Source organism: Aythya fuligula, chromosome 14 (genome assembly GCF_009819795.1).
Source record: "Aythya fuligula isolate bAytFul2 chromosome 14, bAytFul2.pri, whole genome shotgun sequence".
In the NCBI taxonomy this organism is placed as follows: Eukaryota; Metazoa; Chordata; class Aves; order Anseriformes; family Anatidae; genus Aythya; species Aythya fuligula.
Window position 1 is genome coordinate 7,009,501 of NC_045572.1, and position 25,357 is coordinate 7,034,857.

The 25,357-nt window shown below is 46.4% G+C and overlaps 1 protein-coding gene across 1 annotated transcript in view; it reads left to right on the forward strand.

The window, feature by feature from the left end:
- CTNNA1 (catenin alpha 1) overlaps positions 1 to 23,566 on the forward strand; it is a 112,056-nt gene extending 88,490 nt beyond the window's left edge. The window contains exons 11-18 of the mRNA XM_032196655.1: positions 1,216 to 1,372; positions 6,396 to 6,596; positions 7,640 to 7,791; positions 10,541 to 10,651; positions 12,190 to 12,371; positions 13,135 to 13,240; positions 19,393 to 19,527; positions 22,398 to 23,566. Of these exons, the coding sequence (XP_032052546.1) occupies positions 1,216 to 1,372; positions 6,396 to 6,596; positions 7,640 to 7,791; positions 10,541 to 10,651; positions 12,190 to 12,371; positions 13,135 to 13,240; positions 19,393 to 19,527; positions 22,398 to 22,685 (1,332 nt within the window). The 3' untranslated portion in view covers positions 22,686 to 23,566. The remainder of the gene's footprint in view (positions 1 to 1,215; positions 1,373 to 6,395; positions 6,597 to 7,639; positions 7,792 to 10,540; positions 10,652 to 12,189; positions 12,372 to 13,134; positions 13,241 to 19,392; positions 19,528 to 22,397) is intronic.
- The last annotated feature ends 1,791 nt before the right edge of the window (positions 23,567 to 25,357 follow it).

The window sequence follows — 25,357 nt, forward strand, 5'->3', positions numbered from 1 at the left end:
AGCAGGGTAGCTTCGCTCAGCCAGTGCCATTCCTCGCGTCCCTTGGGTGAATCAGCCTCCTTCTCCTGCCTGACTCACTCAGTGCCATCATGACACGTTTGACATCACCATCATTCCCGCGTTTAGTGAGTTCTGGATTTTTTTAAATGCTTTGTGACACTTCCAAATGAAGCAGGTAGAAAAAGTAGATCTTGTAAACGCGGGAACATCTGGTGCTTGCATGTTTTGTTCAACGGCTTCGTGAAATTAATGCAGTCCTAAAGTGGAGAAGAAAAATTACACGCTGAGCTTAGGAGTTAATTAGCTCCAGCGCCCAGGTGTTTGAAAACAAGGCTGGGATTGTCGTGTCGGTCTGACGGGAGGTTTTCTCGTGCCTGGCATGTTCCCAGGTCACTTTGCTGAAGCATAGCAGAGCCAGAGCTGATGCTGGAAGAGGAACAGGCTTTTGTGATTGCTTCCTTCCCACACGTGAGGAGACTATTGTAGACATTTACCTGATGAGTTAGCACAGCTAAAAGTTTGTTGCCCAGCAGTGTGTGTAACATTTCTTCTGCTCAGAAAATCAACAGGATCGGAGGAAATTACAGGCTGAGGGTTTGAAAAAAAAAAACTTGTAGGGGGTTTGGAAGGAGCATCAGATAAAAAAAACCTCCTGTTTTCTGGCCAATTCAGCTTTTCCAGAGCCATAATAGGAATCCTAAGCTGTTGTAAGAATTATTGGCAAGGTACAGGCTAAGATTTTAAGAAAAAGAAGATAAATAATAAAATGTGTCCCTATTTTTTGTGTTTGTATATTGTTCCTACTTCAAACCGTGTAAACTTAATCCTATTTTGACCTTTTTTCCTCAGGTTCTAGTGCCTAGCTTAGGAAATGCAGCCTCCAGTGTACTAAATGTCATCCTGTGTGAAATGTGTAACAGCATGACCCGTGTTCAGAGAGCTGCACCTCTTTAACATGAGCTGTTAAAGAAAGGTGAAGCTGGCTGGTGTGAATACGGACCAAGTGTCCTTGCATGTAATAACTGCCCATAATAAACGCGGGAGCAGGTATGAGCTGGGCATGAAAGCATCAAAATAAACACTTTTGTGTTTAAACATCAAGTTCCAGAAAACTTATTAAACTTGCTTTGTTTGCTGCTGATTTCATTGGATAAACACAAAGAACCTTTCTGTCGAGTTCAGAACATGCTTTAAAAATCCAGAGGTGTTTTGCAGGTCATTAATGCCGCACTGGCTCTGGCTGCTAAACCCCAAAGCAAGCTGGCTCAGGAAAACATGGAGCTCTTCAAGGAGCAGTGGGAGAGGCAGGTCCGCGTGCTGACCGACGCCGTCGATGACATTACTTCCATTGATGACTTCCTGGCTGTATCAGGTAAGGGGGTGACCTGAGACACAGTAACCCAGCTTATTCCTGGAATAAAAGCCTTCTGGAGACTTCCCCGGCATTTGGAAGGGATGGTGTTGGTACACTTCACCTGGCACACGTTGTCTGCTGCCGAGTGTGGTGTAAAAATAGAGCGGGAGTTGTTGGAACAAGGAGAAAAGGTATTTTTCCAAGTGTGAAAACAGCGCTAGTTTAGTTAGCAGGTACTCTGGAAACTTGTCATTGCACTTACAGAGTGAGCATGCATAAATGTATATATTTACATGTCAGTAGACAGATCCGCTTAAATATAGTGGAAGACACTTCATGTCTCTGGATCTTGAATCGCTAGCTGAGCTTCCAGTGAGCTGCCGTGTAGCTACTGGAGACAAGCCTCGCTCTAACACTGGGGGAAATAGAAAACGTTCACATTCAAGTTAGGAACTAGCAGAAAAAAGGATCCCTCAGTTCAACTCAGACTCTTCTTGCAAAAACAAAAATTAATATCAAACTATGATCATACAAGTTAATTAAAACTGTTCGCACAGAAAATGTTCAGTGAATATTTTTAATCCCGTCAGTTCTCCTAACGTTTTTAAAGAAGATCATGTACTTATCATGATACAGTAATAATTCCTTTTGTCACAGTGCTTGCCGAGATAACCTGTTTTATCAGCATCAAGTGATAAAGACCCACTAGTAGCTGCAGTGACCTAGAAATAATAGGGGCATTTTTATTTTCATGTCCTCTAATTCCGTTGTAGTCAGAGGACACAGTGCTATAACCACATGAGTTGTGCCTGCACTAGCTTTCACAAATTACCACTACAAATTGAGGGTCTGATTTTCCTAGAGCAGACTGGAGCATCTCCAGTGACCTAGAAACCCCAGCCATAAGGAGGGATTTTAGAGAAGGATGTGTGGGATTAGAGGTACCAAGTGAACATACCTAGAAAATGTACATGAAATACTGAGGTCCTGAATTAAAAGACCCTCTTTAAAAAAAAAAAAATATTCAAAATAAATTTAAAAAGGTAGTATTTCTACAAAGAGTCACCTGTTTACATGTTTTATTGTGGTTCCCTGGGTTCTGAACACCAGGTTCCTTTGCAATGAGTTAGCAGAAACTTTCTCAGCAATTGCATGTCCTCCTTCTCTCTCTCTTTCTGCGTGCTCTTCGTTGCAGCAGCAGTTGAAATGGCACAGCTGCGAGGAGCCTATTTCTGGGGAAATATATTTAGAGAGAATTGCGTGCTGAAGTTCACGGCTCCATTTGGAGTTTGCCCACAAGTGTGCAAAACGTTTCAAAGGGAAAAAACTGTCGGTCTGTGAAAACACAGCCCGTACCGAGCCGCCTGGCTGTGTTCACTTGGAGGTGTGCCTCAAAATGGGGCAAACCACGGGGACTGGCTGGTCCTTTTCCCTGTGTAGGTCCCTCAAAGAGATGGGTACCGGCTTTTGAGGGACAGGATGCGGTGCTGGCTCACTGTTGAATTGCTCTGGGAAGTGTCAAGGGTTTGGCGATAGGCTGGGACCGTTTCTTTGCTGGGGTGACAGCAGGCTGCCTCGCAGACAGCACCTCCTAGGTGTGCGTGCTCCCCAAAACAGTGCCAGGGCAGTGCTGTGGTTTGGGACTGCTTCAGATGCTCAACTGCATCCAGCAATTACTGGTTTTGCTGCGCTATCAAAGAGATGTTTGAAAAATATTAAAGCAATAAATACTGCTTCGAGTATTATTTGTTTGAACTTTGATAAATGTTTTCCATATAAATGCCACCACTCCAGTTCTCTGCTAAAAGCCTAAACGTGTCTTTGGATTAGATTGTGATGGGTATGATTTATGCCAGGTTCCTCGTGGGGTTATGAGGATCTTGGTGCACAGAAGGGTTTAAATTGATAACTAACAGGGATGTAAGCAAAATTAAAAAGCGTTCTTGTAGGTCTGTGTGTGTGTGTATAATACCACGTTCCTACAATTTGTTGTGCTGTCTAGCAGGAAGTGTGTGCTTTGTTGTCCAATTTAGGCTGGAATTGTATTAATTGTGCAGGCTCGATGGAAGAGGTGCTGGGTTTAGATAATAGCAGGAGACTGTACAAGAACCAGGAAGCTTGAACGCGCAGTCTTGCAGCTAAGCTTGCAGGTTACAACAAATTTTTTCCCTTTTCAGTTTCTTCATGCTGTTCGTAAGTGTACAGACTTCTGTCGTGTGCTTACTCAGTCATCTCTTAATCGTCTGCAAAGACTTTGCCTGGTTCATTGCTCATTTCAGAGCTCTTCTGTACCTCCCGCAATACTTATCCCCTTGTCAGTCCCCTCCCTAGCTCTCTGCGTGTGTTTGTGTTCCCACTGACTGTTCTTCAGAGCAGTTGCTGATGGCACCGTGTAATCATCACATTCAGGGCTCTAAAATTACCTGGATTTCCTTCCAAACCTCTTAAAACCCATCCCGTGTGCTGCCTCCTGTTCTTCTGGAGCTGACAGAGGTGTAAGCTCGAGGTTGCTCATCATGACAGTGCTGATCTTAAGAGCGTGTGGCTGAAGCCTTCATGGTCCCCGTGGTTATCCTTCTTCATTACAAAATGCATCCTGTGTTTTGAAATGTGCAAACATGCAAGGATTCGGATTATAACAATGTCTACTGACACTACAGCTCCACCTGGTTTCACCAGTGTCCCTTGTCAAGAAAAGGTCCACCATGGGAATGGTCCTGAGCCCTTCCCCAGGGAACACAGCAGAAAAGCAGGGTTATATTTTTGTATCTGTGGCTTCAGCTTCTGGATGTTGCTCCACATTTTGGTCCTCCTCTAGCCTCCAGACCCCCTGGCTGACTTCGTACGATGCTTGGGGAAGGAGTTCCTGATTGCTGTGATGGGGAGGCGGTGGAAGGTGTGTTGTGGTGGTGGGCTGAGGAGTGACAGGCATGGGGACTTCCAACTGTTACCTTTTCACTGTTCTTTGTATTTCTTTGTTTGCTCTAAAAATATTCTTACTGGAAAAATGTGGTCTTTCCACTTTATCCTCTCGTACTTCAGTACCAACCTGCACCATTTTTTCCCTACACTTCCTCGGGTAGGACACGATCCCTTTGCTGTTGCTGCTGTTCCGTTCTGTGTTACCTTTCGTTGCTGTGAGATTTTTCTCCCGCTCAGCAGCACGAGAGCTGTGAGCTTTGATGTAGGACAGCTCTGTAACGGCCCTGCAGGTACTGGCGCTGAACCTGTGTCAGCATTTCCCCGGCGCTGCCACCCTGGCCTCAGCAGATGGCATTTTGTGCCAGACACTCGTGGTCCATATGCCTGTAGGACACATAGTAGCGTGTGTATAGACGAGCACACAAAACGGTGTCAAGTCTTATTTGTTATCATCCAGCTGGAGAATATAACCTGAGTAGATGCACATGACAGCCCCGTTCTTCCCAGGGCCCCTCGCAGACCTCCCTGCGGAGGATTATCTGTCTTCCCACAGAATTACCTTTCTGGCCACTTTGCATCTGCGAAAGACATCAGCTGATCAGCCGGCATTTAGATACCAATCCTCATTTTGTCAGTGCCTTTTATTAAAGTTCACATCATCTGAGGAGGCTTTCCAATGTACTTTATTCTTGTAGGAATTCAGGCAATAAGCAGTCCCTGTTTTGGCCTGACACTGATGCTTTTCTTTTTGTTTTTGTAACTTGCAGGGATGTCTGCCTCTTGCTTTAATACCGACACTGCGTGTGCTCCTTGCTGGAGCTCTTGTAGCCTGGCTGGCTGCTCACCGAGTTGTCAGATTACTGATGAACCTGCACTTTTCTCTCTTAGGGCCACATCCTGCCCTCAGCTGAACTTGCTCATTCCGAGTTGCTTCAGAGGTGTTTCACAAGTGTCATTTTTGTCCAGGCTGCTTACAGAAGTCTTGCAATATTGCATCTGGCTCTGTTAATTTTATGTAAATTATGCAGGACTCTTCCAGCAGCAGTCCTTCCAGCCAGTTCATACAAATCCTCTATCAGCCAACTCAATGGGCTGCTCAGCTCTACCAGCTCTTGCAAAATGTCTCTTTTACTACCTGTGTAGGGAATAAAAGCCACTTCGGTAGCACAGATTGGCAGCGTGGTGTGATTAAGGCAATGGTAAGTAACGCTGGAAACTATTTAAAGGACATAGCAGAAATGTTTCCAAGGAGGTTTCTTACAAAGCAGCAGAAATGTTGGATTGTGATGTCAAATCATTGGTACTGATACATTAAAGAAGTGCCTAACGGAGTTTGGAAAACATCCTGGGTAGGTGTCAGCAGATGAGCATCCAAACCTCGTTAGGCATCCTCAGAAATCTCTTGAGGGTTTTTACTCATTTGGACCTCTTGAGCTTGATAAATGAGGGAAAATATCTTTGTATAAAAACGTATATCCTGAAAGTAAATTACAAACGGAGGTTTTGGCTTTATTTTCTGTTTTCTTGGGAGGCAGTGAGCACTCTGGTGCTGGAACGCTTTCTGCATAAATCACTGCATATGTTGCATGTCTCGAAAGTGTATCCAGGACTAACAGTGTAATACTCTGCTGGTAAGTGTCTGGTTGTGGGAAAACACTATGTTGGAAGCTAGAAATGTGCAACAAGCACCCCAGTCTGCCAGGGCATTAGTGGATGAGGTGTGGCACTGGGGCCGGTGCCTCATCGTCCCACCCCCGCGTAATGACAGCAGGAGTGGCCTGCAAATATTTGGAGCGAGGGCTTCGGCAGTTGAGGGGAGGAATATGGAAAGAAACATGTTTAGGGAGGGTTGGGCTGAACTCAGCTTTTCTGTTGGTAAAATAGAGTACAGAGAGGGGACAAGAGCGTTGGATGCCACCAGATGAATGGACTGACCTTTGTCTGACAGCTGGTTTGGAAGGGCAGCTGTTTGCTGGTTGTAGCAAGGTTAAAAATTAATGCTTTACAGCATCTGTCTGGAGGTCTTTTAGTGCAGATCACAAACTGAGAAATTGTAATGCTGATGTGCATGGCAGAAAAGAAGATATTACTGTCTAAATCTTCCTTCTTTTACCACCAGAGAACCATATTTTAGAAGATGTAAACAAATGTGTCATTGCTCTCCAAGAAAAAGATGTTGATGGCTTAGACCGCACAGCTGGTGCAATCCGAGGACGTGCTGCTAGAGTCATTCATGTTGTCACTTCTGAAATGGATAACTACGAGCCTGGAGTCTACACTGAGAAGGTGTTGGAAGCAACGAAGTTACTGTCCAACACAGGTAAGAGTGGTTCCTCCAGGACCCCTGAGTTCGTATTGCTTACAAGTGGATGGGCAGATGGATCCTACTGTACCCGTGAAATCTATTAACGGCTCCATTTACATACTATAATGAAAATTAGGGGGAGTTATTTGCAGAGCTGTTGCAAAATGAGAAAAGTAATTTTGCTTTGTTGACTGGCTCAAAACTCAGCAATGCGAAAGGTCTCCCTGGATGTGCCGGCTGTCATTGACTGAGCCGCAGAAAGTCAGAGAACCAGAGGGTGAGTCAGGGCCCGAAGGATGTGCTGACCATCTTGCAGCACTGTACCCAGGGCTGGAAAGGTTTCGGTGGCACTGACACAACAGAACGGAGAGTAAATTTTGTAATATGTCTGTAGAGCTTTTAAAAGAAGCCTTGTAGGTTCTTGTCCCCCACCCCATAACAACACATGTGGGTGTTGCCTGTGAACTAGCCGGTAACATCCATGTAGGGTAAGGAATGATTCTGGTTGCCTCAGTGAGTGCTGTGCCAAGCGTTGGTTGTTGTTTTTATTTTAATTACAACTTTGATGAAGAATCACGGGTGACACTGAGGAACCGAACAGACTGTAAATGGTTCTGTGATGTTCTTCCTGTGGCTGCAGTGAGTCACTGGAGCACAGAAGTGCAAACTGCCCTGCCTCAGTGGCTTGTTCAGCTCGAGCTTCATGGCTCCCCCCCATTGATGTGTATCTGCAGGGGATGTTAAATAAACACTTAATGTTTTATCCCATAGATTCTAACTGCTTCCCTGGGCGTTTTCCCCTTGTCCACGAAAAGGGTGTGACAAATTTTTCACTGTGCAGGGGGGAGGAACAAATAGCAGCAGGGTAAACAGAAAACAAAATGAAGTTAAGACTGGAGCAACAGCATTGGTATTTATTTGTAACAAATGTTTTGAGTTTAAAGGGAACCGTTGGAGAGTTTCCAGTAGTAGTTAACAATGAGACATGCACATGGGGGTATGTAGCAGCAAATGGTATTGGGGTGGGGACTGACTGTTGGTTTGTGTCCTTCATACAGTTATGCCACGGTTTACTGAGCAAGTAGAAGCTGCTGTGGAAGCACTGAGTTCAGACCCTGCTCAGCCAATGGATGAAAACGAGTTTATCGATGCTTCACGACTGGTGTACGATGGAATAAGAGATATCCGGAAAGCTGTATTGATGATCAGAGTGAGTGCAACTTTACTGAACACCTCTCTTATTTCTCCACTCACTTTCCCCCACCTTCATTGAACTGACAGGCATCACTTTTATTCAGAGCAGACAGCGTAAGATTTTCATTTAGCTCGTACTAACATTCTCAGTCTAAAAACTGCTAATAACTCCGTGTAGTACTGCAGAAGTACGTTTTGACTCAAATTCATTAAAGAGATGTGAGTAGCAATGATAGCCATGAGAGGTGATGCTAAATGCTCTTCACACATCTTCTATAAAATCGTGTTTAATGCCTTGCTTATTAATGTGCTAAAATCAGTGACCTTTGATTTAACAATAGCGAGTGGATTCCTGGTATAGGTGCTTCTTGATGCTTTGAGAGCATAGAAATAAAACCTGATGTCTCTTAAGTAAGTTTTGAGAATTAATGCTAGTTAGTCGAAAACAGGTTTAGGTGAGCTCAGCTATAGTTCTCTGTGTGTTTCTGTAGCATGTGATTCATTAATTAGCTAAACACATTGAACAGGGACCAGTTGATGGAAGCTTTGTCCCTTCTGTACATGCATGTTTCATTCAGGTGCAGTCGGTGTCCTACTTGCTGGTAGGTCAGGCAGCATTGGTCTGGTGGGAGGCATGAGGTGAAGATGCAGAAGAGCTCCTGCAGTTAATTGCAGGGATGCAGAAAAGAAAGTTCTGGTTGAGGCTGACCTATCGGCTGGTTTCTTGAATATTAGCATGGTAAAAATGGTCAGGAGGTAGGCACAGCAAAGATAAATGTAGTGGTTTTATTCCTTGTTTCCTTTTTCCCTTGTACCCCTGTGACTCTAATGCAAATGCCGTGCAGATAAACTCTCGTCATCTCTCAGAGTGGTAACCATTGCAGATGCATTTTGGTGATAAGCAAATCGACAAAATCCAGCCGCAGAATATATGTGATTATAGGAACCATTGCAATGCTATCTGCCATGTTTGCTGCTTAAAGCAAAGAATCGGACAGAAAATCAGAAAAGCTGACAGCCACATATGTGCTCCCCATAGAATGCTCTTCATACTTATGCCCAGGATTTACAGACAGCCAACGCTATATGAAGATATCAGTGCTTTCCTGCTATGCAGACAAACTAATTGGATTCACCCCCTGCTAGAGTCCTTGTTACTCAGGACATGAAAGTACGACTGCCAATTCCACGCCGCCAGTAATTAGCAGCGCTGGCAGTGCCAGGAATCCTGACATCTCCCCTCGCGCCGCGCCTCCCATCTCAGGGTGCCACGGCTGCGTCGCGGCTGCCAAGAGCTAACGGCAGCACGCTGCTGCACATCGGTGACCTATTAAAAAAAGCCAGAATGTTAGCATTTGTTGTCCAAAGGGCTTGAAGGTATAGAAAGTACTTGGGCTAAAAGAGAAGGTGCCAGACCACCGCTTCCCCAGGACGCTGTGACTGAGCCCCAGGAGTAACCACGCTTGCGGGGGGCTGCTGGGGCAAACGAGCTGGTTCACTTGTTCTTTACAGAAACTGGAAGGAAAAGTCATTCCAACACCTACTTTTTGTGCTTAGGCAGCCTGTTTTCGGAATTAAAATCTTCCTGTACCTGTAGGTTATTGAAATAAAGCTCTTTTCTCCCTGATGCCCAGGCAATCTCCCGTCAGCCCCCAGAGCAGTTTTTGCCCTTGGCTGTGAGATAGATGGGAAGAGAAGGGGCTTGAATACTGTAAGCATTTCTCTAAAGATGCAACAGAATAGTTTTGGTTTTGTTTTTCACTTTTTTTTTAAATACTGACACACACCTATCTACTCATTAGTGTATGTCCTTACTCTAATTTTGCGGATATACTCTATTAAAGGCGTGGAAAGGAGCTGGGGGCTGAGATTCTCTAGGTCTTGATGTCAGCATAGTCAGCCACCTTTGATTTTTGGCAATTGTTTTGCGTAACTATCTTTAAGTGCATTGCAAGATGTCTGTATTGGAAAACAAGTTTATAAAAATCAAATCTTAGGAAAGAAATCGGAAGAACAGGGACTTTATTTGCATCTTGTCTATTAATCACAACTCATTGCATTTATCAGTGAAGTTCTTTGTTGATCCAGCTCTGCAAAATTGTCATGAAGTGCCACTCTAGGCAAAGATGTAGTATTTTAACAAACATGCTGTTTAAACTGATAAGCTTTATAAAAATTTCGCCAGCTGTAGACTGGCAGTAACAAAAATAAATTCTAGGCAAGCAGGAACTAGGTCAGATGAGTTTAGCCTACAGCATAAAAGCTGGCCCTTACTAGCTAAAAATTTTAAGCTTTTCCTGGGGGATAAGAATAAATTTCGATATATTTTGTCTGTTGTTAATTCAATCGATGCTTTGATTCATAATTGTGCTAAAGAAGACATCTGTGGTTGTGAAGCAGGGCTTGAAGTTGTATGTAATTTTAGCTTCAGAATGTCAGGTGAGGCTTTTACTGTTAACCAAGTCACGAATAGCGAGATTCATTTTGTATAGGCTTTTTGTGTGTGTGTCTTTCAACTCTTGAGTGCATTAGTGTCCTTTGACAAATGTCAGATGTTTAGTTACTGGTCAGTAATTTTGGGGATCCCTAGCATGTTTTAACCTGAGCAGTGCCATGTACATAGTCTCACACTGATAAGCTGGGTATGGTCCTAATTTTTTTGTTGAAAACACTGAATATTTTTTACAGGAACTTATTTCCATTCTCTCTTTGCTTTTTAGAGCCATTTAATCTGTTTGACTCTTACTGAATTTATCTTTTCTCAGACTCCTGAAGAGCTGGATGATTCTGACTTTGAGACTGAGGATTTTGATGTCCGAAGCAGAACAAGCATTCAGACTGAAGATGATCAGCTCATTGCTGGACAAAGTGCAAGGGTAAGGAAGAAATTTGAGTATTACTTAAGCATGTCCCACCTTCAAGAAACAATTTAGCTTGGCTTGAAAATCCAACTTATTTTACCTTCTTTGGTGAAAACATTGGATCAGAAAACAGACGTGCTCTGTTTCTAATTGTCTTCTGAAAAGGAGTTTAAGAAAAATGTAGCAGTGTTGGTCTCATGGACATCACTGGTGTCTGCATTTTATCTTGAATGTTCTGAAAGATCAAAATCCTTTTAATAGTGATGAACTACGTGATACTTTGGCTTCAGACATTGTAGTAGGCACTGCCATTTAGTTAGGCAAGTGAGTTTCTGCAGGGAGATATGGGGCAAATAATTCCATTGTACAAACATTTTTTTACAACAGGCAAATGCTAAATTTGTGGGCAAGAAACAGATAACTTTACAGTTCAGGCATTTTTTACAAAATGTCTTCTTACGCATGTGTTTGGCCACTGAGCATTTAATCAAGATGATGTTCGAAGCAGCCTGAAAATGAAATAATTTAAACTAACCACATTCCCTATGACTGCTAAAAATGAAAGCATTGATATGCAATATATAATCATTAATAGATGAAAACTTTAAATTGGTACATTGAGGGAAAAACAGGCCTTACGTATTGTTTTTATTTCACATGTTCCTTTCTGGATCAATAACAATTTTATCCTCTTGGGGAAAGTGCCATGAAAGATTTTTGAGAAGGCTCTTTTGGTCTGAAACCAGCCAAGGAGTAGTGAGGCCTTATTTATCAAACTTCTGCCACATTGGCTTTGGAATTACACTAACTCAGAGTGGTTTTTATGCTCTCCTTCCTTGGGCAAGCACTCTACTCCTATATCCCTCTTCCCCCTTCTATTTAAATGCAGACATATCTAATTTACTTTTTAGTACTGCAGCTGCCAGATGCTTTTTCATCCTAAGACTCCTTTTCGTGTGCTCCTGGAGGCATGAAGGCCCCTACTATTTAAGAAGGCAAGGGCATTGAGACTTACACAGGCTGTAAACCTGGTGTAATAGATTTTATTCAGGAGTAAGCACATACTCTTTATTTTCACTTAGTCTTTTCTCAGCGTGCATGCTTCTAAATAGCATTTCTAGCGTTTTGCAGGAAAGAGATTCATAATGTTTCTTTTGTGTATTCCAACACTGAAAGATACCCAAGTGGATCTTCCTTTTAAAACACTTAAATTTTACAGAAAAGGCAAGTCCCTCCTCTTCATGCAGTTTTTCTTTGAGGGATAGCAACATGTGGCAAACTTGCACATTTTTTTACTATGCAGTGCCCATGTTTCAGATGTCAACTTGTCTTTCTGGGCACTTTTTCTTCTCTGGTGCTGGTAGTAATGCATACAGCATAAACTTGGTGTTTGAAATGGAAGGAAATAGTTCTGTGAACCCTCTAGGTAGAGGGTTGCTATTAAAATTTTATCCCCCCCATCTACATGACTTAAATTGGTTATTAGTGAAATGTTCCAAGAAGCCTTCTACAAGCAGCTGGAGAAGGAAATGTGAGAAAACTCTCTCTTTCAGGCTATCATGGCTCAGCTCCCTCAAGAGCAAAAAGCTAAGATTGCTGAGCAAGTAGCAAGCTTCCAGGAAGAAAAGAGTAAATTGGATGCTGAAGTATCAAAATGGGATGACAGCGGTAATGATATAATTGTTCTGGCAAAACAAATGTGTATGATTATGATGGAAATGACAGACTTCACCAGGTGAGTCCTAGTTTGTGCACACACCACCTTGTCTCAGCATTGGCTGAGCTGGTGATCCTTCAGTGAAATATTTTGCAAGTGCTCTTAAGAGTCTTACTTCTTATAATTTCCTTTAAATGTTACCCTATTAAAGCCTGTGTATTAACTTGGGAGATGCATTACTATGCAGTGACTGGGTGGTAATAACTGTTTAAATTGATCTATAGATACATAGCAGTTATTTCCTGACATTCTTTCTTCCTTAAGGGCGATTTTTGTCCCAAAGAGTATATATATATATTTGCTCAGTTCTTTAAAACATTAAATTCTATGGGCTTCTTGATATTGCTATACTACAGAAACAGTTCCTAGTACAGTGATTTGCAAAAGAAAGAGTGTTCTTTTGATGCCTTTTGAAATCCATTTACTAGACTTCATACAACGCTATTTTTTAAACTTGATGTTGCATTCCATGCAAATTACAAATCTGTCTTGTAAAATGTTATCTCTCATCATAATTAGGTTGCTCGAAACAGTAAAATTTAAGTTGTTTTTATTCCTAGATTTGATCTGAACATGGTGAGAGTCTGGGGGTGGGGTGGAGGGGTGGGAACTGACTGGGAAATGAGGCTGCTGTAATGGTCACACCGGTGACCTGCCTATTGCTGTGCAACCTTCGCGCAGTCAGGTGTACTGCCAGTGTAATATGGAGTAGAAACAGCAGTGTATTGTTCATTTTTCTGCTTTTCTGGTGCTAGGAGGTAGACTCTGTTCTGTTTTGCAGAGGTAAAGGTCCACTAAAAAATACATCAGATGTGATTAGTGCAGCCAAGAAGATTGCAGAGGCTGGGTCAAGGATGGACAAGCTGGGACGGACTATTGCTGACCATGTAAGTCACAATTCATTTTCATAACCCTCCAGCACAAATGAGCAATAGGAGATCTTTCAGTACTGCAGACATAGTGAATACAAGAATATATGGTTAGTTTTGAGGTTTTTCATTTTATTTTTTAAACTGATTTTTTCAGAGCCGTCTAATAGTCTTTTCTTTCTAGCTGTTCTCCTGCCACCCTAAGCAGTGCAAAATGTTAAATGTGTCCAGCAATGAAACTAGCAGCTCCCTGGCTTAAATCAAACACCTACCATTTTAAGGTAGCAATATGACAACACTGCTTCATGTCACATAGTATCTAGGCCAGTTTCTCTAACTGAACAGGACTGAAACTAAATTCAAGCTGCTTTTGTCACGCTCAGAATATGCCCGAGTACTTTCCAAAGCAATGGCAAGACTGTGTAGGCAATACTGTAATTATTACATGTGTCCTATTGCACAACCCTTAATATTATTTCTGAGGCAGCTTTATAATATTAAACAATTTTTAAATGCCCCCTAGACTGAATGATCAGATTATCGAAGCTCTCTAGTGTATTTTTGTTGTCCAGTCAGAGCTGATGGAGACTTAAGCAAGGCTTGGCGTGAGCTGAGCATTTGCTGCACTGTCACAGGCTGTGGTGCACGGTGCTGTGCTGTGTGCACCAAGGTGTTTGAGAAGAGTTCTCTAGGTCTGAGTATGGCCAGCTGGGGGTTTGATGTAATGCATCTGCCTGTCCTGTGCCACTTCAGAAACTGGGTTGGGCTGAGCAAAAGCGCCTTTGGTCTCAGCCCACACCCAAATTGCAGAGAGACATCAGCATTAGTAATAATGCTCTGCCTGCAAGGGAGACCCTGAAATGCAAGTAGGTTAAGTCTGAGATCATAACCGACTGACTATGAACTATATTTTGTACAGCTCTTGCTTGCTTTTCGGTCTTTCTTTGAATGTAAATTCGTAATACAAGGTTTCAACTAAAGCTGTCTTTGGAAGTAAATCTTCGTAATGCAGATCTTTCTTAAGTGTTGCATCCAGAGGATGTTGTGTTCACCCGAATATATTAATGATGCGGTGAAGTGTTTGATGAGGAGGTAAAGTTGAAAAGTGGTTTTTAAAATGGGTCTCCTTGCTACAGCATTTTGACAACCATATTTCTGGGAGAATCAGGTGTCACTGCTACCTTAGGTAAATGAAGCAAGGAACAGTTTGTGTTATAGATCTCAGGAGATCTTATGCTGAAGGTTTACAATGCTTTTTTTTTTTTTAATTCATGTGTTTTATGCAAACTTGATGTACGGTTTTCTGCACTGAGCCATGTCAAAAGATAGAAGGGGAGCTAAATGGTTGCTTTTAGTAGACATAAAGTCCTTACAAATATAAAAGATTAAGCACAGGTTTGAAGATAAATACGAGCAGGAGTGTACAGTTAGTCATTTTGACAAGAATATAGCTTTTTTTTCTAACTCCATCCCCTACTAATACTTTCAGCCTGCATATTTCATTAGATATGCTTACATACTCTTTAGAAACTTGTAGCAATCTGTTAATGCAGACCTGTCTGACAGCCACAGAGGACTTACAGTACGGCCGTTCTGCTGGAGCACTAATGCCTTCCTGTGCCTAATACAGGGTTTTAACGAATGGAGGTGTTTTTGGGTCCTGTTAACCATGTGACACCGGGTGAATCATGACCCCTCGTGTTCACATGTCAGGAGCTCCTAACTTGTGCTGTCAGGCAGTTTTACGACACATTTCCTTTGAAACCATAAAAGCTATTACACAAGGTATTTCACGTCTGCTGAGAAGTGTCTAGCCATCAGCCTGCAAATTTCCCCAAAGGTATTCCATCTTTCACTCAAAATAGCAGTCTGCTTGTTTTGAATGGGAGAATGTTAAGAAGTTATGAGTACAACACAAATGAAAATGATTTCCAGCAAGACAGCGATTCGTCATGTATTTCGCTCACTGTTGAAATACTCGCAAAGTTAAAAAAAGGTTGCTTTTGCTCTTTGATAGCGGTGGGAGGTTGCTACCAGTTACCTGATAACAGCATCGGGGTGGAGCTGAGGGGCTGCCCCGTGTCTCCTGTCCCAGCAAAGGGCTCCAGCAGCCTCCTGCGAGTCGGTAAGCACGGAGGCTGGCCTGGGGACACGTGCTGGGTGCCACGCTGTCCTGCTCCGTCGCCAGAACCACAGCCACTGCCCGGCCTGCAGCAAGAGCTGCTCCCCCTGCACGCCTTTTCTTGGCATCTAGAACCGAGCAGTGCCAGGCCCAGCTGCTGCACAGCATCACAGTGGCATTCATACCCTAAAAGCAGTGAGAAAGTCTGCGGTTGGTCCCGTACAGCCACCAGGTGTGGGGATGGAGCCTGCCTGCAGGAAGCAGACCCTGTCGGAGAGCTCTTCTGTCCCTCCCTGCCCCTTTCCTTCGCACAAAGGGAGGAAGAAAGTGGTTCTGCTTCTGCAGAAGCTCAGCTGGGTGGTGGGATGTGAATGTGTGTGTGCATTTGGTGAGGGTCAAGGACAGCTCCTAGGTGTGAAGGGGAGCAGCCAGCACAGCTTTGCCAGCAGCCAGCACCGAGGCTGTAGCAGCATCTTGGCAAGGTCTGCCATCAGGACGCAAAATACCTGCTCACAGACATCTCGTGTCCTCCTTGGGCTTCTTTAGGGGGTGGTGCTGTTAGGGGTGCCCCCAACACATGCTTGTTTCTGTCTGTGGCACAGCTTTCTGCTGGTGCCCTGCTGTGGGAGCCTCCCAGCTCGCCCTGGCTGCTGGCTTTTGCGGCAGCGTGTTAATCGGGGGTGAAATTGTTGCCTTTTGGGTGTTTTTCTGAGTGTTCCTATGTAGAAACAGGGATTATAGAGGCATACACAGGTGCCTTTTGTTGTTGTCTTTTATCTCGTGTTATATATCTCTTTTCAAACACCATCAGTCTTTGAACTGAGCTTTCCATTCTGCTCACAGAAATGGCACACACAGTAAGGAGGTGGTTTGCCAAGTCCTGTCACGCTGATCTATGCAGCTGAATAACATTCCCTATTCCATTTTTTTACTACCCCACTAATGTTTTGTTGCCTTCTTCAGCCATTGGTAAACATGCAGCAGACTCTTCCCTGGAAAGTGCCTTCCCTTAAATGCTTTCCATAAACCCACAGCCCATCAAGCACCTGGCGTTCAGCGATGCTCGCGCCGTGCCGCACTGTGCGCCTGTCAGCGTGCAGCTCCAGCCACGGCCGTGCCACTCGCTCGCCTTGTTAGATGAGCTGTTTGGGAGATGGAGAGCATTTTCCAAAATGCTAATTCCAGCTTTTCATTAGCTCTTTGGCCAGCAGTGTTTATGGACTTCCTCTGAAACGCCCTGCGCTGCTGACTAATACTGATTCACTTAAGAAATTAACCTGTAAACTTTGCTGCTTTGTTACCCGCAGTTCGCACTTCACTGATGGAAACAACGCACCCAGGAACGAGCTGCAGCCGCCTCAGGTGCTTTCATTAGCTTTCCTTGGGAGTAAGAAGGTGATTGCAGCCTCTCTGTGCTCACACGGGCTCAGATGCCCCCAGAGCTCCGCACATGTCGCTGTGCTTGTCGCAGCACGCCCGCAGCCCCGTGGTGGTGCTTTGTGTGTGTGTGTGCCGGGGCTGCCTTCAATCACGGCTCAGCAGGCTGCCATACAACATGTAATACAGCTGTTTTGTCTTTGCTCTGCTGAAATACCATCTTGGCTTTAAAAAACACTTGTTCAGGCCCTGGAAAATGCATTTATTACCTACCCTTGCCTCGCTCCTAGAGTTAAAAGGCTGCTAGAGCAGATCAGTTGCTTGGTTCACATCGCCCCACCTGTGCACACCGTGGCAGCGCAGGGGTCTGCTCGGGTGCCTTCTTTTGTGGCTTTTTGTTCAGGGAAGCTTGGGTTGCTGCACCCATCTTGTAAAGCCGGAGCTGCAGCTAACGGGAGGTCTGTGGTGAGAATTTGGGGTCAGCCCCTGCTGCTGATGGGGTTTTGCCTTTCTCTGAAAGGCGAGCAGAGGCTGTGGGGTGGTAGGCAATAAACCTGACTCCGAGCGGAGCATGGAGTAGTAAATTGCTGCCACATTTAAGGTTATTCTTCCCAGCCTACTGTGTCCATTATGAATCTTCATTTGCCGGTGCCTTGTACTGCATCAGAGAGTAGTGGATGAGATGGGATTTGGCAGTGAATGAGGGTGTTTGTAGAAGAGCTCTCGCAGCCTGCTCAGCTCTCTGCATTTCAGCAGAATCTGGGGAGAGCAAGCAAGAAGTGAGTGCTGCTCAGAGTCAGGCTCTTCCATCCCTCTCACATCCGACACTGGTAAATCACTGCAGCCACTTGCTCTGCAGAGCTCTTGGTGCTGCTCTGGGGCAGGCAGTGCCAGGCAGAGCTCAGCCAGCACACGGCTCTGGGGCTTTCTGCCCTGGCCAGCACAGCCTGGAGGGGAAAAGCTGAGGGTGCTGTGCTCTGCTTGCCATCAGGCTCTGCCGTGGGGCCAGGGAAAGGTGTTTGAATTTTGTATGTGAGAGCCTGGCAAGGCTGCCTTGGGTGATCAAAGGGTTGTGTACAAAGACCCTGATGCAAGAGCTCGAGGAGTTCCTGGTTGAAGCATGATCACCCGGGAAGGATGGAGATCGCGGCAGGGGTTGGCCTTAGCCCTGCTCCTGATCCTGCCTGGATTCCTGCTCTGCTGTGGTGCTGGGCACGGCACTGCCTGCCCTAGGGCAGAAAACAAAGCCTCGTTGGGTCTGACGCTGGCTTTGTGAGGAGGGGGAGCTGTGAATGCCCGGTGGGACGATGCGAGGAAGATGTTTAGAGGAGGAACTGGCACGTGAGCTGGCAGTGCCGTGCCCCCAGCCCCACCTGCTTGGGGCCAGGTTGGGGTGTAAGGGATGGTGCGTGGGGCACGGCGCCACGTGCAGCACGTCGAGCTGGAGCTGAAGGCGTTCGCTCGTGTGTGGGCACAGTGCCTGAACCGCCGGCTTCTCTCAGAGATGGGACAGTTGTCAGCCGTGGTGTGCCTTGCCGTGGGCACGAGAGCACAGCCTGCCAGACCGCAGCACCCCGTGCACCCACTGCAGCAGCTTCTGCCCTTGTGAGTACATCCAGAGTCATTTAAAATGTGTTGTCCTGGGTGAGCACAGCCGGCAATGTCTGGGGCTCCGAGCTGGCTGCCCCTGTGTTCATTTATCAGCAGCAGCGCAGGAGGCTGACGGGCAGAGGCTTTTCAGAGCTCAGGGCACGTCAGTCCTTCATCCCGCAGCCTCCACACACCCAAGTGTGCCAGCAGCCCTGAGGTGGGCAGCTGTCCCTAGGCCTGCTGCTCGCCCCCGTGCTCGCTGCCGTGCGTAACGGGGCTGCGGGACCGGCGTGGGCAGCAAAAGGCTTCGTGTCACCTCTTGGGTGTAGGCATGCAGAGCTGTTTGGGACTGTGGCTGCCCCTCAGCTGGGCTCCTCTTTCAAGACCCAGCACGAGGCCGACTCATCAATCATCCAGCTGCCAGCCAAGGGACCGTCCTTCCTTTGGGCTGGGGAAGGCAGCTCTCCGAGCTGCACTGCGGCCCCTGGAACCGCTGCGGTCTCAATTGCTCAGCTGGCAAAGAGACTTCTGCCGTCTGCATGGCTGAGTGCCTCGGCGTGCACTTGAAACATTTTATGTCATGGTGAGGAATCTGGTTCCCACACCGCTACAGAACGGGAGCAGAAGGCAGGGAAATAGCTGTTTTGCGGGATATAATCGAGTAACTGGCGGGTTTGTCATTTGCTAGCGTCAGGTACTTAAGACTGGGAATTGAGGCTGGACTCGGTAACTTCTGTGAGTCGCAGTTTGAGATCCGGATGTCAAATCACGGCTGCTGTGTCCTGCAGCGTGTACGGGAAGGGCTCTGGCAGTCAGTGACCCTGCTCTGGGAGGGCTGGGCACCCCCTGTGTCCTCGCAGGGAGCTGGGGTTGCGATGGCCGAATTCATTGCCTGTGGGTGTTTGTGTGCGTTCAGCTTTGCCTGTGTGTTGCTCGGTTGTCTTTTGGCAACCAAAGCTCCACAGAAAGCGTAGTGCTGTCCGGACCGGCACCGCATGCACTTGGCTGCTTTCTCGCTGAGTGGTTCAGCTCTGGTTCTGACGTTCTCTGAGTGAAACCTCACCTTTGGTTTTCCTTCCAGTGCCCCGACTCCGCCTGCAAGCAGGACCTGCTCGCCTACCTGCAGCGCATCGCCCTGTACTGCCACCAGCTGAACATCTGCAGCAAAGTGAAGGCTGAAGTGCAGAACCTCGGCGGGGAGCTGGTTGTGTCCGGGGTACGTAGGAGCTGCAGCGTGCCCGCTCCACGCGGTTTTTCCTCCAGGGGTAACAATTACTCCAGGCTAAGCTATTCTGCTAAATATTACAGAATATCAACAAGGTGTTTTGGGGCTTTCAGTCCAAGTTTCAGTGCATGCCAAGTCTGTAATCCTGCCTGCCCTGCCTCACTGGTTTTGTTACCGTTTGAAAGGGGAAAAACACAGAAATGCAGAAAAACACTTCACGTTTCCATACTCAGCAGTGTGTGTGGAGAGATTCACTTTACCTCTGTGTGATCTACCATTTTTTCAGACTGTTTTTCACTTTCAGTGAGGTTAAATCACTTTAATCAGCACAGCTAACCCTACCCCATGTGTCTGCACAGCCTTGGAACATGCTGGGGTCCTGAAATGCTCCAGAGATGTTAATATTTCAAAATAGCTTTGCCCTGAAGAGTGCAGGGATTTTTAGTGGCTGCTCTGTTTTATGACAGCTGAAAGCTGCCGTAGGCCAGCCTGCTTCCTTATTCTAGCCATTACTTAGCAAATAATTTTTTTCACTGTACTTCATGAAACGCTTCCTCCAAAGAGGAATCTATTTGGGGTCATCTGGGGGGAGGAGAGCAGAACTAAATTCTTAATTTCTTCTGGCATATTCCTCCTTGCCCTAGACAGTCACGTGTGGCCTCCAGTGCTTTTGCCCATCCTTGTCATGACTGAGGCAGGAAATTCGGAGAAGGGACAGAAGGGGCTGGTAGTCCCAGACTGCTGTCTGAATCCTTAAAATCAAGCAGAAGTCAGCACCCCCTGCCACTCAGATGCTTCAGATCCTTCGACTTACAGCCCCTTTCTCCCCACAGACAGGCCCAAGGTGTAGAGCTCTGAGGAGCCGTAGCTGGGGGAGGTCTGCACAAGGAGCTGCAGAGGCAGCGATGGGCCACGCTGCCGTGAGCTGAGCTCCCTCGCGGGGTGCTGGCCGTCTGCAGCTCTTCCTGCCAGCCCCACACGCTCGTGCTGCCAGCACCGCGGTGCTGAGTGATGGGATGTGCTGGAACATGTGTTGCTGTGCAGCTCTGTTGCATGCCTGATGTCCTATTATCTGCAAGGCTGAAGGCATTGTGCTGTCAAAGTAGTAGATGTGTCATTATGCAATAATATGTACTCCAGGGTTTTACTGCAGTTATTCAGTGTCTTTAGAATTTACATACCCTTCTGCCATAAATTAGTTATATGAACAGGCTGGCATCTGTAGTCTAATCTCCTGGTTTTATCTGTTCTCCACGAATCTGTCCACTGGGGCTGAATGCTGCCAGCAGTGGTGCTAAGCCTCTGTCAGATTATCAGGTGAAGACCTGCTTGTGGAGGCTGATCCAGGGACTTCTGAAAGCGCTGTCTAAAAGTGAAATTCTCTCCAGCGCTGGCATCCTCCCCGATCTGGATGCAGCAAACATCCTGTGGAAGCAGAGCTATAACCAAGGCAGTAAGAGCTTGCACCCTGAGCAATCTGGCAGTTCATTTAGAAAAGCACCTCCTTGCTTTCATTGCGTTTAATACGATTCTTCCCACTGTGAAGAATCGTGGCACTAGTAACATGCAGTGAAAGTGTTTTCCAGCGTGATGGCTGGGGCAGGGAAAGCAGATGACACTGGTTTGCTGGAGGGTGCAGATCAGATCTGCCGCTGTCAGGCTCAGAACACGGCGTGATGGAAGGGAAGGTCCCAGCGCCATGCAAAGCAACCAGCCCCTGCTGCATCGGCTTTGCTGCTGGGTGAGCCATGGCTTCGAGATCTTCCCCCGAATCTTCCTTAGATGCAGTCAGTGCTGGAATTGAAATGCATGGAGGCAGCCGGGTTCTTGTGTAAGCTGAGCAGAGATGCTGAAATCCTGCCAAAGACTGTTTGGCATTCGCACGCCGCAGGTCCTGATCTTGCGTGTGGCAGCTGAGATGGCACCAAACACACACAGACACGGCACCCGCGGCCACCAGCATTCGGGACCCAGCCCGCCTCCTGCACTGAAACGCTCCTGCCCGAGCCTGGAGGCGGTCCTTCCCTTTGCCTTTGAGCATTTAGACCCAAATCTCCCAACGAGGCTGGTGGCCAGGCTCAGCTGGAAGTGCTCCGTGCCATCTCTGCTGGCGCTCGGCTGCTTTTCAGCCAGGGTCATAAATCATCGAGCGGGAGCATCAGTGAGTGGGGGAGCGGGTGGGGGCTGCTGCTGAGGGCATGGAGCTGCAGGGAGGCGAGGGTGGGCACGCACCTGACTGCCTGGGCTGCCGATGTGTGTTAGGTTCATTGGTTGGGTGCTGTCACCCAGCAGAGCAGGGCGCTGGCACCCTCATGTCCCCTTGCCTGCACCCCGCTGCCAGCCTCCCCGTTGGTCGCTCTGCCACACACCAAAGCTTCAGCAAACACAGCTTTTTTTTTTCTCATTTTAATGCTGTTGTCGATCAGGAACCACCTCGGCCTGAAGAGGCAATTACATCCCTTCCTTTCTAATACAACTTAATATTCTAGGGTGATTTAAATGTTTATTACCAGTGATTAAGATATTACCACGACTTTATTAATTTCATTAGCGAATAAGCTACTGTTAAAGCTTAGTCACAAAAGCAAACAGCGGAATACAAATCTTTTCAATTGCCGTGAATATGGAAAAGGCACAGATAATGTGCAAATGCTGCTCTTTTTATTTCCTGGTGCACAAGGCAGGTCCTTACTGCGGGGTGTCGAAGGGAAAGTACTGCCTTGAGGTCGGAAGCTCAGATTTCAAAAGAAAGCCCAGTCACTTGTGGTGCTCGTACAAAATGCACCCCAGGCCCATCGTGTGTTCTGGAATACCGTGTGTGCACGTTAACAGTGGGTAACTCTCGCATTGACGTTTGGCAGGTGGACAGTGCCATGTCTCTGATCCAAGCAGCCAAGAACCTGATGAACGCCGTGGTGCAAACCGTGAAGGCTTCCTACGTGGCATCCACCAAGTACCAGAAGTCCCAGGGAATGGCTTCGCTCAACCTCCCCGCCGTCTCCTGGAAAATGAAGGCTCCGGAGAAGAAGCCCCTGGTCAAGAGGGAGAAACAAGACGAGACCCAAACTAAGATCAAAAGAGCGTCCCAGAAGAAACACGTTAACCCGGTGCAGGCTCTCAGTGAATTCAAGGCTATGGAGAGTATTTAAAGCGGTGTCTCTGTTGGTTATTTTTCCTTTAGCCCACTACTGCTACTTCCTGAACTCTAACTTTTAATATTCTAAGGATTTTCAAAAGTTTACTATTCCTCAAAATGTATTTACTTAATATAATTTTGATAACTTTGTTTAGATCATGTGGGGAAATACTCAAATTATAAGTCCTTTCAGTATAGCTTCAGCCTACAAGAGTGTGTTAATTTAGATTGCTTTTAGATTTCAGGGGTGTATTTCTAGCTGAAAAATATTTTGTATAATCTTGCTTTAAATAAAATATTCTATAACCAAAGAGGGTTTTACAATAACACTAACAGTTAACATTGATAGTTGAATCATTCTGCTTGGAGACTGCAGTTTTGCATTGTGATCAAGAGGGAAAAATTAGATCTTTTCACTCGAGAATGAGAAAAAAAAATGTATTATTGTATGTATTAGTGTATTCCTGCTGGGGATGGAGAGGGACTAAGCTCTATACGCTGAAAGGAGAATGGAAACACAGCGGGCGCTGGCTGCGCTGCCCCGGCCATGTGCTCACGCCTGGCCAGCACCTGCAGAAGCGCTCGCCTGGCCCCGGGGAGCCGGGGTGGCCTTGGCTGGGGGCGAGGAAAGGGGCAGCGGGCCCGGGAGAGCTTCGTGCTGCCCGTGCCACGCGTTGCTGCTGCTCCCTGCCCGAGCCTGAGCCCCAGCCCACGCCTCGGCCCTGTGCTGGGGCTGTCGTGTTCGCGGGGGACAATCTGGTGAGACACTCGATGCGTCACGAAAGGAAAGCGATTACTTTTGTATGACACGAGATGAGAATTTTAATGCCTGGTTACAAATTACTAATGTATTTTGCTGCGGGACACTAATAAAGTTGCTTTTACCAGCCGGTGTATTGTCGTGCTGTGAATGGAGCGTGTTTGCAGCCCGCCCCGCTCCCCCTCCCCGGCATTCAGATGCAAATTGGCATTGTGCTCATTTCTAATAATTGCTGTGCATCCTGCCTTGGGCTTGCGAAGGAGCCCAGCGAATAATGTTTGTTCAGGCTGCAATTTAGACTATACATTATTTGTGATAACTGTAGCTACAAGGTATAATTTTGCTGTCTTATTTAAATTTTATGAATTTCAGTGTGTTTTACACTTACCAATAAAGTCCGGCATTCCCGAGGAAAGGTTTGAGCAGGTCAAAGTCTTGTTTGTTGTTTTTGTAAAGCATCCATTAAAATGGAAAGAGGCCTGTTCTGTATTTAATGTTTTTAACTGCAACTAAATCTGGGAGCCAGTCGCTGGCAGTGTTTAAGTTATAATTTGATTTATCTTGATCAGCTTACAATTTACTATATCAAGCTTATTGCTGTCAGGTTACCAAATTGCTGATCAGAATCAGACTAAATAGTTACTGGGATAATTTTGCTGAATTTATTATGCTTCCAAGCATTTCAGCCTCTTGAGTATAACTGATAAATAGCTGGATTTCCTAACAGTTTCTGTAAGCCTTTAACATCTGAACAGGCATCTACCTAAAAGGGCAAGCTAATGAGCTCGTCCCGCTGGCAGTCAAGGGTTAATGAAGTAGCTACGTTGCAGATCTTATTTGTAATTGTTTTCTGCTTTTATACAATATGACCTTTTTTTCTCTCCTGGTTTTAATATAATTGTCTTAAAGGTTATATTCCCTGGGCTGCTCAGTAGCTCTCTTCAAAATAAATGCATTATTCCCCCCAAATTCCATCAGTTGGCTTTAAAAAATAAAAAACTGTATATTAAAAGGAACGGACATCTATATCCATTTAGACTTTGAGTAGACACGGGTTGGTTTTATGCTACAGACTTCCGCAGCACCAGGTCAGCTCCCAGTTAATGCGGCTCCACCTGAGCCAGGATCCGGAGCCGCTCTCGCCGCGCCTGCGCTGCTCCTGCGGGAGAGGAGCGCGGGTTTGCGGAGGGGAGGCGCATCAGGGTAAACGTTTAATGGATGTAACTTAATCGGTCCATTTAGAAATGCACTGTCAGCGGCTGGTGGGGAAGCAGAGCCCTACCTTGCAGAAGCAGGAAGGATTTAGGTAATGTTAAAGCCGATGTTCGGTTCCTGTGCTGCCCTACAAATGGCCGGGCACTGGGTTATCGATACTCAGCTCCTGAGCTGCTGCTGTTCACCAGAGCCGTGTCTGAAGGGAGGTGCTCCATCTATTACCTTAACGAAGATCTGCTTTTACATCTGGGGCAAATTCCTGGGTTTCCTGCTCACGGCTTACTGCTCCTCCAGGGTGAAGCTGAATCCAGGCTCGTGCAGAGGGCACACTGAGAGCAGCAGCAGCTCGTGCTGCGAGAGCAGCGGTGCTCAGGGCGCCTGGGGATGGATGGAGCCACCGTCACCGCCCAGCCAAGCCTCACACCTCGGCCTCTCCCCACATGGGCTTCCCTCGCTCTCCTGAGAGCTCCCAGGACGTCGGTACTGGGAAGATCGGCACAGCTCCCTCCCCAGCAGCTCCTCCGTGCTGGGTGGCGATGGGGGCCAGGCGGTGAGCTGCTGCCTTGACACAGGAGTGAAGCTGTAACTTTATTAGAGCCAATTGAAAAGAATTACAGTAATTACTGCTTGATGTAATTAAGCGCTGGGGAAGGACTTGTGCAGTTTGTCTCATCTGCGGCTGCTGGAGGGGAATGCTCTTCTTCCTGCAG